The 13,577-nt window shown below is 46.2% G+C and overlaps 1 protein-coding gene across 1 annotated transcript; it reads left to right on the plus strand.

Annotated features, from left to right (window-relative positions):
• The first annotated feature begins 290 nt into the window (after window positions 1-290).
• On the plus strand, window positions 291-1,715 carry LOC138793393 (probable G-protein coupled receptor 25). Its single transcript, XM_069971953.1, has one exon. The coding sequence runs from the start codon at window positions 302-304 to the stop codon at window positions 1,373-1,375; it is 1,074 nt and encodes a 357-aa protein (XP_069828054.1). The 5' UTR covers window positions 291-301; the 3' UTR covers window positions 1,376-1,715.
• The last annotated feature ends 11,862 nt before the right edge of the window (window positions 1,716-13,577 follow it).

Consider the following 13,577-nt stretch of genomic DNA (forward strand, 5'->3'; position numbering starts at 1 on the left):
TGGGGATTAGTGTTGTTGAATTGACGGCCCCTTTAGGGCATTCATCTTCATGTTTCATGTACTAAATGTTTTACTTTTTTCAAAAAATTTCAGAAACAATATTTGGATTTTTTTTTAAAAAAGAATATAAGCCCCGGGTGGTGTGTGCTGTAAGTGACAGGGATTGGTTAGCTCTGAGTGTGTGTGCTGGGTGTAACCACAGGAAGGCACGGCATACTCATTCGCTCACCCTCCACATATATAGCCCCTTGTATCTCTCTGGGGTTACGTTACCTCCATGTACCACCACCCACCTGAAGTAATGACCAGTGAGACCCAGATGGATACATACGATGACCTGGATGAGTACGATTACTTATTGTATTATGGCAATGACTCAGATTGCATATACCAGGAGTTGCCCCATGCCCATTGGATCCTGCCCACGCTCTACTCTATCTTCTTCTTGGTTGGATTCTTGGGCAACGTGGTGGTGATTGTGGTGGTCTCCAAGCGTAGCTCTCGCCGTGCAGACACCTTCATCCTCAACCTTGCAGTCTCCGACCTCCTCTTCATCCTGACGTTGCCCCTATGGGCTTGTTCCCTGGCACAAGGATACTGGACCTTCGGAGATTTCCTATGCAAGGCCAGCGGTTTCATCATCACCATCACCCGTTGTGCCAGCTCTTTGCTTATGGCCGTCATGAGTGTGGACCGATATGTGGCCGTGATGAAAGGAAAGAAGATGCACCCTCTCCGGACAAGGTCCTGCAGTCTTGGGTCCTGCTGTGCGATCTGGGCCACCTCCATCCTTGTTGGATGCCCAACATTGGTGAGCAAACATCTTGATGTTGCTGATTCTTCCTGCGTGGACTCCAATGGGTCCCAGTTCAGTTTGGGATACAGATTGGCGCTTATCGTCTTGGCGTTTATCTTGCCTTTTGCCGTCGTCCTCTTCTGCTACTGCAGTATGGCCAAGTACCTGTGGAGTTACTTTGGCAAGCAAATGAGGGCAATTACTGGGCCAGGGAAGCCCCGGCGTGGGCACAGCTGGCTCCGTATTGTGACCTGTGTGGTTGGAGCTTTTTGCTTGTCTTGGCTTCCCTTTACCACCCTTAATACCATTGATGTCATATCTCAGATGGGGATCCACATGCCTTGCTCCACCAAGGTGGCCGCACGCCAAGCCTTGACAGCCACCGCTGCTCTTGCTTTTGCCAACAGTTGCTCCAACCCACTGATCTACTCCCTTCTGGATGATGGATTTAGGCGTCGAGCCCAACTCTCCTTGCCAGGGTTGTTCCTCAAGTGTCGCTCAATGTTGCCTAGCCCAGTTTGGAGCGTGCCAACCACTAGCGTGAGTATGGACAGCACCAGCACCTACACGGGCATCTAAAGAACATACAACCCTACGGAGACTAGACTATGAGGTCAACAACTTTTTGGATCTACCTGCTCAATAATGATCTACAAGCAATAACATGGAACAGTATTAGGCAGGTTACTAGTCACCACATGTAGTTAGTTTTCAAGGAATTGATCTTGGGTGTTGATGCTAGTATCCAAACAGGACACAGTGATGCCCCCTGGTGGTGAGATTATGACTTGTATACACTGTCTATGACTATATTATTCTGAATGTATTGGTATTAACCACTTCTATAAAGATAGATGTAATATAGAAATATCAGGCTGAATTCTGCATTACCATAATGTCCCACCATATGTTTATGTTCATACATATATCAAAAACATTGTATTAATTGATGATAAGGAAGCTGAAATTTGAGGTGCTGTTTGATATTGATTATCACCCAGCTATAGACCTCATAGGTAGCATCTCATATCTCAGCTTCCTGGATAGAGGGATATCGGGGTTATCTGCCGTCACATCTCCATTGTAAGGCTTTGCATTGTGTCACTTTACGTTCAAATCAAATATTCTGTGGATTATATCAAATTGCATCAAAAATATAAATATATAAAAAATATAAAATTAAAAAATATAAACAATTATAATTTTAATTGTAATTGTAATTAAACTTTTTTTAAATTATTTGTGAAATTTAAATATTAGGAATCAGATTTAGTGAACAGCTCTCTAGTGTTCTCCGTTATCAGCCATCTCTGAGAGTTGGGAGACGCTGATTCTAGGACAGGTGAATACATACGGGTTTAGAGATAGTCATCGTAGGAATAGGATGAGACTCTGACACCAGACGGTATGAATATGGTAGATATCCACACATCAATGGATCGTTGTAGAACATTCCTTGAAATTTAAAGGGAATGTCCATAGCTGAAGAATAAGTGAGGTAGCCTATGAATGACACACTGTATTACATTTCTCTATAATTTCCTGTGCTACAAAGCTTGACTTGATGCTGGAGCATGCCCGCAACAACCAAAAAAGTCACAAAATCATTGCATTGCATCTTTGACATTTGGTTCTCTTTATTAAAAAGTTTTGATGAATAAACTGCCTGTGAAAGTCGTGATACGGACACTTGCGAGATTAACCAGATATGTGCAAAATGCTATAAAAATGGTGGAACAGGTAAAGGTGAAGGAATCTGAGTCGATCTGATCATAGGAGAATACTATAAAAGGGTAAGAGGTAAAAAATAAAATAAAAACTTACCTGGATTCCTCGTAGAAATGCAAGATGTGCACTGAAAAAAAGGTGATGGAATAAAATAAGGGAGTGTGGAGGTAAATGGGGAGACAATCCTGACTAGAGGGATCCTGGGTGGTGGTTCTGACTGGCAAAGTACTAGCTGGTGGTCCTAATAGTCCTGGCTGGTAGAGTGCTAGCTGGTGGTCCTCTGTGGGTGATAGTCCAGATTGGTGGAGTCTTGGCTGATGGTCCTGGACAGGAATCTTGGCTAGTAGTCTTAACTATTAAAGTCCTGGCTGGTATCATGGGTAGGTGGCCGGGTCTCAACTTGTGAGGTCCTGGGTGAGGGATAGTCTTGGCTGCGAACCAGATTGGTTGGGTCCAGGCTGATGGTCCTAGGTTGGTAGCAAAGTCCTGACTGATGGAGTCCTGACTAATTCTAGTGATTTGTCTTAACTGATGGAGTCCTGGCTGGTGGTTCTGACTAGGGTTTCTGGCTCCAGGCTGGCAGCAGCAGAACATACCTTCCTTCTGCATATATTAAGAAGAATGCCTATTGGAGTCCTGGCTGGTGGTCTTGACTATGGAAAAGCTAGCTAGTTGTCCTGACTGGTAGAGTCGTGGATGATGGAGTTTTGACTGGTAGAGTCCTGGCTGATGGAGTCATGACTAGTAGAGTCCCGGTTGATAGGATTATGACTCGTAGAGTCCTGGCTGATGAAGACCTGACTAGTGCAGTCATGACCGTTAGAGTCCTGTTTCATGGAGTCATGAGCAGTAGAGTCCTGGATGATGGAGTCCTGACTAGTGGAGCTCAGACTATTGGGGTCCAAGCTGGTGGTTCTCGCTGATGGAGTCCTAGCTGGCAGACCATCACCATCTGTATCCATTATGATCTATAAATCAGAATTCAGACATATTAATGTGATCTCCGCCTCTCTTCTCAGGCTGGTGAGAACCCGACCTCTACGTTACCTTGTGTGACTCATCTGACGGTGGTGACTAGAAGCCACATAGCTTCCCTGTCTTACTCAACTTCTGTCTTTGCCAGCCGACAATGGGTAAAACGTCTTCATTCTCACACTGTGTCTGACCTGGAACTTTTTCTATAGAAACTCAGAGTAAAACCAGTGAACTCTAGATGGTACTGTACATGACATTCTCCCCGCACTCTCAGGTGTCTATCGGCCAACCGTGGAAAATGCAGCCTTCATAGGAACCCGGGCATCATCCACTCAGCTATGTGTCTGCCACTAAGTCTGAAGCAGGTTAGGGATATGGTCTGCTTTCTCACAAATTTTAGAGGTCTGATGTGGGGTCTATTTTGGGGTCTGGTGTGGGGTCTGATTATTTTGGGGTCTGGTGTGGAGTCTAATTATTTTGGGGTCTGGTGTGGGGTCTGACTACTTTGGGGTCTGATTATTTTGTTAGGGAGTTGGTCTGGTGTCTGATTACTTTTTGGGTCTGAGGTTTGATATTATTCAACTGTTTGGTCCGGGGTCTGAATCTAATTAGAAGCCTGGTCTGGGGTCTAAATAATTTAGATATCTAGTCTAATTTGGAGTTTTGTCTGGAGTCTAAATTTAGTTAAGGATTTGGTCAGCTGTCTGATTAATACTGGGATATAATGTATACTGGTGACTGAATGTATTTGATTGTCTAAATCTATTTAGAAGTCTTGTCTGGGGTCTGATTAATTTAGAGGTCTGGTTGGTGGTCAGAATCTAGGGGGCTGTTCTGGAGTCTGAATTCATTTAGGGGCATAGTCTTGGTTCTTATTATATGTGGGGTCTAGTCTGGGTCTGGTTAATTTAGGGGGTCTGAGCTGAAGATTACATTTAATTAGATGTTTGTTCCAGTTTCTGTTTCATTTTTGGATCAGGGATGGAGTCTTAATTAATTGTGAGATCCGGTCTGGGGTCGGAACTTATCTATGAGCCTAGTCTGTTGCCTGACTAATTCAGGAGTCTAGTCTGGGGTCTGATTATTTTGGGTTCTGATCTGGAAGCTAACTTTAATTAAGGGTTTGGTCTGGTGTCTGTTTTAGATGTCTGGCCTGGGGTCTGATTAGTTTAGGTGACTGGTCTGGGATCCATATTATTTTAGGGGACTGGTCTGGGATCCATATTATTTTAGGGGTCTGGTCTAGGATCCATATTATTTTAGGGGTCTGTTCTGGGGTCTGTATTAGTTTAGGGGTCTGTTCTGGGGTCTGTATTAGTTTAGGGGTCTGGTCTGGGGTCTGTATTAGTTTAGGGGTCTGCTCTGGGGTCTTTATTAGTTTAGGGGTCTGGTCTGGGGTCTGTATTAGTTTAGGGGTCTAGTCTGAGGGTCTGTATTAGTTTAGGGGTCTGGTCTGGGGTCTTTACTAGTTCAGGGGGTCTGATTAGTTTAGGGGGTTTGGTCTGGGGTCTGTATTAGTTTAGGGTGACTTGTCTGTGGTCTATATTAGTTTAGAGGTCTGGTCTGGGGTCTATATTCGTTTAGGGGTCTGGTCTGGGGTCTGTATTAGTTTAGGGGTCTGGTCTGTGGTCTGTATTAGTTCAGGGGGGCCTGATTAGTTTAGAGGGTTTGGTCTGGGGTCTGTATTAGTTCAGGGGGTCTGGTCTGGGGACTGTATTAGTTCAGGAGGTCTGGGGTCTGATTAGTTTAGGGCATCTGGGGTCTGAATCTATTTAGATGTCTGGTCTAGGGTCTGTATTAGTTTAGGGGGTCTGGTCTGGGGTCTGTATTAGTTTTGGTGTCTGTCCTGGGGTCTGATTAGTTAAGGGGTCTGGTCTGGGGTCTGTATTAGTTTAGGGGTCTGGGCTGGGGGCCTGTATTAGTTTAGGGGTCTGGTCTGGGGTCTGATTAGTTTAGGGGTCTGGTCTGGGGTCTGTATAGGTTTAGGGGCTTGGTCTGGGGTCTGCATTAGTTTAGGGGTCTGGTCTGGGGTCTGTATTAGTTTAGGGATCTGGGGTCTGTATTAGTTTAGGGGTCTGGTCTGGGGTCTGATTAGTTTAGGGGTCTGGTCTGGGGTCTGTATTAGTTTAGGGATCTGGGGTCTGTATTAGTTTAGGGGTCTGGTCTGGGGTCTGTATTAGTTTAGGGGTCTGGTCTGGGGTCTGTATTAGTTTAGGGATCTGGGGTCTGTATTAGTTTAGGGGTCTGGTCTGGGGTCTGTATTAGTTTAGGGGTCTGGTCTGGGGTCTATATTTAGGGATCTGGTCTGGGGTCTGTATTAGTTTAGGGAGTCTGGTCTGGGGTCTGATTAGTTTATGGGATCTGGGGTTTGAATCTAATTAGATGTCTGGACTAGGGTCTGAAACTAATTTGAAGTCTAGTCTTTGGGTCTAATCTTTATGGGGTCTGGGGTCTGCTATAACTTTGGGTTTGTATTAGGATTGGGGTCTGACCTGAGGTTTGGTTGACATTCCACAATGAGTCACCTCAGTTTCCATTTTTATTCTTGCACTTTGCGATAGACTGTGACGATCTGCAGAGATGTGGTTTGTCGCTCAGGCTGGCAGCAGCAGATCACGTCCTTCCATCGCTGATCATTAGAAGAACCTCTTAGTTCTGCATTTTACAAACTGCCAGTCCAGGATGTGGCTCAGACAGAAACCCTGAGTGTAGTCACTGCGAGTGCAACACCACAGAGTACAGAGAGAAGAGTCTGGGCTATAGACTGAGTCATGAGGAGCGTCCCTGGTGCCAGACGCCTCCTACCTACACACTACAAGACTCGCTGAGGGTGACAACCTGACATCTCAGAGACATATAATACATGGTTATTAGGGTGCGAAAAGACTGACGTCCATCAATCACATCTGCAGGCCTGCTTGTTGATGGTTTCCAGGTGACATTATGGACCTTTATCTCTATTGCACATGTGAAAACAAGCTACAAAGTAATGAAGATACAGTATATACCATAGACTCTGTATTCTGCATGTTCTGACTATAAGGTTGGGATAGTTAGTGATGGAGCCTTTAGGCGCCCCTGGGTTCACCCTGGTGTATTCAGCCATTTATCAGTAATCTGTAAAGCCCCCACCGCTCAGTCACATTCCCAGGACAACCACAGTGGTAACGCCCCAGTGACTGGTATCAAAGAAGCCCAAAGACCACCCAAAGTTCCTTATCATGAGTCCCCCCCATAATCACAACCAAAGTAGCTACATAATAACAGTTGTATCCTGACAGTCTATGACCAGTAGTATATATATATGTATCCTGACAGTCTATGACCAGTACTGTATATATGTGTATCCTGACAGTCTATGACCAGTAGTATATATATGTGTATCCTGACAGTCTATGACCAGTACTGTATATATGTTTATCCTGACAGTCTGTGACCAGTACTGTATATATATATATATATATATATATATATATATATATATATATATATATATGTATCCATCTATGCTAACAGGTTTTGACCAGTACTGTATATATATATATATATATATATATATATATATATATATATATATATATATATCCTGACAGTCTGTGACCAGCCTAGGTGCCCCCATCAGCGTGATACCCTTCATTATTTATTAAAGGATTAAAGGGGTTGTATGTATCCTTGTATGTATCCTAGTGGCCACATGTCATATTGCTCTCTACTGCCCTCTATTGGTGTACAGTATTTTTAGAACACTCATATTCCAGTATATTGTATGGAATCTGTGATGTGTAACATAATCCTGATAATACCACATGGGGGTTAGGGTTATTCTATGGAATCTGTGTACATGATCGGACCAGAGAGGGAAGACGCTAACACCACATCTGCTCCATAGATAACATGAAGGTGACATTGTAAGATGGAAAGAACATAAGATCCATCCATAACATAGAGCCCAGCTGTAGGAGGCGAGCAATGGAGTAACCATATGTGTGTCCCTGGGCATTACAGCAAGGGAAGGAGAGGCAAGAGGAGGAAGAAGGAAGGGGGAGAAAGAAGAAAGAAAGATTGATGGAGAAGGAAGGAAGGAAGGAGTAAGGGTATGTTCATATCGCGTTTTTGTCCACATGTTGGGCTGCACGTCGGGAATCAGTGAGAAAAGGATGCTGCCGTGCAGCCCGACGGCCACATTGACTTAAATGAGCAGGACGGAGTCATTATGTGACGTTCTGCTCATTTGCCGGACGTACACGGCTTTTGCGCAGGACTCAAAAGCGTAGTCGACTACGTGCAGCCCGACGTGTGAACAAAAATGCAATATGAACATACCCTAAGAAGGAAGGAAGGAAGGAAGGGAAAAAGGAAGGGAAAAAGGAAGGAAGGAAGGGAAAAAGGAAGGAAGGAAGGAAGGAAGGGAAAAAGGAAGGAAGGGAAAAAGGAAGGAAGGAAGGGAAAAGGAAGGAAGGAAGGAAGGGAAAAGGAAGGAAGGAAGGGAAAAAGGAAGGAAGGAAGGAAGGAAGGGAAAAAGGAAGGAAGGGAAAAAGGAAGGAAGGGAAAAGGAAGGAAGGAAGGAAGGGAAAAGGAAGGAAGGAAGGGAAAAAGGAAGGAATGAAGGAAGGAAGGGGAAAAGGAAGGAAGGGGAAAAGGAAGGAAGGAAGGAAGGAAGGAAGGAAGGGGAAAAGGAAGGAAGGGAAAAAGGAAGGAAGGAAGGGAACAAGGAAGGAAGGAAGGAAGGGAAAAAGGAAGGAAGGGGAAAAGGAAGGAAGGAAGGGAAAAGGAAGGAAGGAAGGAAGGGAAAAAGGAAGGAAGGAAGGAAGGAAGGAAGGAAGGGAAAAAGGAAGGAAGGAAGGGAAAAGAAGGAAGGAAGGGAAAAAGGAAGGAAGGGACAAAGGAAGGAAGGAAGGGAAAAGAAGGAAGGAAGGAAGGGAAAAAGGAAGGAAGGAAGGGAAAAAGGAAGGAAGGAAGGGAAAAAGGAAGGAAGGAAGGGAAAAAGGAAGGAAGGAAGGAAGGAAAAAAGGAGAAGGAAGGAGGGAAAAAGGAGAAGGAAGGAAGGAAGGTGGGTGAGAATAGATGGGTGATGGGATGGGAGATGGGTGATGGGTAAAGGTTGAAAAAGGGAAGGAAAGAGGGAGCAGTGAGAAGAGAAGTTGTGAGAGGGGAGAGAGAGGAATAGAGGGGGAGGATGAATATGTAAATCAGCTCTATAGCGCCACCTTTTGGAGGTGACTTTCTCTTCAAGTCATTGTTTGACTCCAATTAGACCTGGACCTGAGGAAGGAGGAAACATCTTGCAAAACACGTCATCTACTTTGCTAATAAAAAGCTATATTTATTATTTTCTTAGTCTGTTTGGTTTCCTTATTCATGGTCATCAGCATTAGAGTCAATCACCGCATTATCCTGGGCTGTAAAGGCATCTTCCTCTCCATGATTGTACAGTAAGAAGCCTTGGAATATTACTGGGAATCTAAGCCAAGCCAGAGCGCTCTCCAGAAGGAAAGTTTAGCCACAAGGTGGCATCAGAGAGCAGCTCTGCCACTAAGCTCTCAATGAAGCATGAATAGCCTATAGTATGCACACATCCTTATAACGCTCTACTCTTGGAGAAACATTATCCCTATTGGTTCCTACAGGGAGCGGGATGAAAAGTGAGATGAGTGAAGGAGAGAAGAGCGAGGCAAAGAGGATGGAGGGAGGATGGAGGGAGGATGGAGGGAGGATGGAGGGAGGATGGAAAGAGGAGGAAAAGAGGAAGGAGGGAGGATGGAGGGAGAATGGAGGAAGGATGGAGGGAGGATGGAGGAAGGAGGGAGGATGGAAGGAGGGAGCATGGAGGGAGGATGGAGGAAGGATGGAGGAAGGATGGAGGGAGGATGGAAAGAGGATGGAGAGAGGATGGAGGGAGGATGGAGAGAGGATGGAGGGAGGATGGAGGGAGGATGGAAAGAGGATGGAAAGAGGATGGAAAGAGGAAGGAGGGAGGATGGAGAGAGGAAGGAGGGAGGATGGAAGGAGGGAGGATGGAAAGAGGAAGGAGGAAGGATGGAGGGAGGATGGAAGGAGGATGGAGAGAGGATGGAAAGAGGATAGAGGGAGGATGGAGAGAGGATGGAAAGAGGATGGAGGGAGGATGGAGAGAGGATGGAGGGAGGATGGAGAGAGGATGGAGAGAGGATGGAGAGAGGATGGAGAGAGGATGGAAAGAGGATGGAAAGAGGAGGGAGGGAGGAGGATGGAAAGAGGATGGAAAGAGGAGGGAGGGAGGATGGAAAGAAGATGGAGAGAGGATGGAGGGAGGATGGAGGGAGGATGGAGGGAGGATGGAAAGAGGAGGGAGGGAGGATGGAGAGAGGATGGAAAGAGGATGGTAAGAGGAGGGAGGGAGGGAGGATGGAGGGAGGATGGAAAGAGGAGGGAGGGAGGATGGAGAGAGGATGGAAAGAGGATGGTAAGAGGAGGGAGGGAGGGAGGATGGAAAGAGGATGGAGAGAGGATGGAAAGAGGATGGAGGGAGGATGGAGGGAGGATGGAAAGAGGATAGAGGGAGGATGGAGGGAGGAGGTCTCCTAAACTCTGAAAATCTACTGAATATAGGAGAGAGAGAGAAAGAGATAGTGTTCGGTTAATTAATACTAAAAATATAAACCATTGTTATTATTATTATTGTTGTTGTTATTACTTATCATTATAACACGGTGCAGCAGGACGCAGGGATGGTGTCGGCTCCTAGACTCTGTATTGCAGGTGAATGGTACAGTATGTATAGAGATCCTGTTCTGTCCACCAGGAGTCAATGGTCGCAGGATCTAGCACAGTAACCGTCCTGCCCTCCCCGATTTATTTATTTCTAATCATGAATTAAAGACACAAAGTACAATCCAACAAGATGCAGAAATCTGATGGGAGCCGAGAGAACATAAAGATAGGTAATACAATATATGTTACGCAATGTCTTTATATTATTATAAGATGAAGAGTTCCCCTTTAAGAACAAGACAAATTGTTAATATTATTACTTTGGACGGATAATAAGTTTATAAGTTTTATGTAATTCCAGGCAGTGAGATGGGGGGGAGGGGGGTCAGATCTTTCTAAAAGAACATTATCTCAGATCCCATCATAAACTAATCTCCTGGATGAGTCATTGGATCTGGACAATATCAGCAATGTGTCCCCAGCTCGTACATCAGTGTAATGAAATAAGGATTATCAATATACATACCAGCAGAAGGAATGATAACCTGTATCTATCAAGAGTATTTATTTATAACATAGATAGATAGATAATAGATAGATAGATAGATAGATAGATAGATAGGAGATAGATAGATAATAGATAGATAGATAATAGATAGATAGGAGATAGATAGATAGATGATAGATAGATAGATAGATAGATAGATAGGAGATAGATAGATAGATGATAGATAGATAGATAGATAGATAGATAGATAGATGGATAGATAGATAATAGATAGATAGATAGATAGATAGATAGATAGAGAGGAGATAGATAGATAGATAGATAGATAGATAGATAGATAGATAGATAGATACAGTGTCGGACTGGGGTACCTTGGGCCCACCAAGGAAACTGACTCTAGGGGCCCACCCTACATAGACGGATTTAACCAGTGACAAACCTTTTACGTTAGTACAGCGGCTTTAAGCGAGAGTGAGGCCTAATGTCCATCATGAAAGGCATAGAGTGGTCATTAAAACATTGTCAGACTGACATGTAAAAAGTTTGATCAGCCAGGGTTTCAGTGCTGAGACCCCCAACAATGGCTGGATCATTGCTCACCTGTCATATTGCAAGTGACGGGCTCAGCACCAATTGCAGTTCATAGGTTCCATTATAATGTATTGAGCCCATTACGTACAACATAACAGACGGACTAATGATCCAGCCATCAGCACAGTATATACTATGAGATCAGTGATAACTGGTAACACTATATATAGCATGGGATTAGTGATAACCAGTAACAATATGTACAGTATACACCATGAGACCAGTGATAAGTGGTAACACTATATACAGTATACACCATGAGATAAGCGATAACAGGGGGATATATACAGGGCTTGAAGGAGGAGATATATACAGGGCTGGGGGAGAGGGGATATATACAGGGCTGGGGGGAGAGGGGATATATACAGGGCTGGAGGGAGGAGGGATATATACAGGGCTGGAGGTAGGGGGATATATACAGGGCTGGAGGTAGGGGGGATATATACAGGGCTGGAGGGAGGGGGATATATACAGGGCTGGAGGGAGGGATATATACAGGGCTGGAGGGAGGGATATATACAGGGCTGGAGGGAGGGGGATATATACAGGGCTGGGGGAGAGGGGATATATACAGGGCTGGGGGAGAGGGGATATATACAGGGCTGGGGGAGAGGGGATATATACAGGGCTGGGGAGGGGGATATATACAGGGCTGGAGGGAGGAGGGATATATACAGGGCTGGAGGGAGAGGGGATATATATAGGGCTGGAGGGAGAGGGGATATATACAGGGCTGGAGGGAGAGGGGATATACAGTGCTGGGGGGGAGAGGGGATATATACAGGGCTGGAGGGTAGGGGGATTTATACAGGGCTGGGGGGGAGGGGGGATATATACAGGGCTGGGGGGAGGGGGCATATATAAAGGGCAGGAGGGATGGGGGATATATACAGGGCTGGAGGGAGAGGGGATATATACAGGGCTGGAGGAGAGGGGGGATATATACAGGGCTGGAGGTGGGGGGGGGGATATATACAGGGCTGGAGGGAGGAGGGATATATACAGGGCTGAGGGGATAAATACAGGGCTGGAGGGAGGGGGGATATATACAGGGCAGGTGGGATGGGGGATATATACAGGGATGGAGGTAGGGCATATATACAGGGCTGGAGGGCAGGGGGATATATACAGGACTGGAGGGAGGGGGAATATATACAGGGTTGGAGGAGAGGGGGGATATATACAGGGCTGGAGGGAGGGGGAATATATACAGGGTTGGAGGAGAGGGGGGATATATACAGGGCTGGAGGTAGGGGGGCATATATACAGGGCTGGAGGGAGGGAGGATATATACAGGGCTGGTGGAATGGGGGATATATACAGGGCTGGAGGGCAGGGGGATATAGAGGGCTGGAGGGAGGGGGGATATATACAGGGCTAGAGGGAGGGGGGATATATACAGGGCTGGAGGGAGGGGGGATATATACAGGGCTGAAGGGAGGGGGGATATATACAGGGCTGGAGGTAGGGCATATATACAGGGCTGGAGGGCATGGGGATATAGAGGGCTGGAGGGAGGGGGGATATATACAGGGCTGGAGGGAGGGGGGATATATACAGGGCTGGAGGTAGGGGGGATATATACAGGGCTGGAGGGAGGGGGGATATATACAGGGCTGGAGGGAGGGGGGATATATACAGGGCTGGAGGGAGGGGGGATATATACAAGGCTGGAGGTAGGGGGGATATATACAGGGCTGGAGGGAGAGGGGATATATACAAGGCTGGAGGTAGGGGGGATATATACAGGGCTGGAGGGAGAGGGGATATATACAGGGCTGGAGGTAGGGGGATATATACAGGGCTGGAGGGAGGGGGGTATATACAGGGCTGGAGGTAGGGGGGATATATACAGGGCTGGAGGGAGGAGGGATATATACAGGGCTGGAGGCAGAGAGGGGATATATACAGGGCTGGAGGTGGGGGATATATACAGGGCTGGAGGTAGGGGGGATATATACAGGGCTGGAGGGAGGAGGGATATATACAGGGCTGGAGGCAGAGAGGGATATATACAGGGCTGGAGGTGGGGGATATATACAGAGCTGGAGGTAGGGGAGGATATATACAGGGCTGGAGGGAGGGGGGATATATACAGGGCTGGAGGCAGAGAGGGATATATACAGGGCTGGAGGTGGGGGATATATACAGGGCTGGAGGTAGGGGGGGATATATACAGGGCTGGAGGTAGGGGGGGATATATACAGGGCTGGAGGTGGGAGGAGGGATATATACTGGGCTGGAGGTAGGGGAGGATATATACAGGACTGGAGGGAGGAGGGATATATA

This window comes from Dendropsophus ebraccatus, chromosome 5 (genome assembly GCF_027789765.1).
Source record: "Dendropsophus ebraccatus isolate aDenEbr1 chromosome 5, aDenEbr1.pat, whole genome shotgun sequence".
In the NCBI taxonomy this organism is placed as follows: Eukaryota; Metazoa; Chordata; class Amphibia; order Anura; family Hylidae; genus Dendropsophus; species Dendropsophus ebraccatus.

Bases quoted from the DNA above. Each gene is read 5' to 3' on its own strand.
- LOC138793393 (XM_069971953.1), top strand. From the start codon at position 302: ATGACCAGTGAGACCCAGATGGATACATACGATGACCTGGATGAGTAC.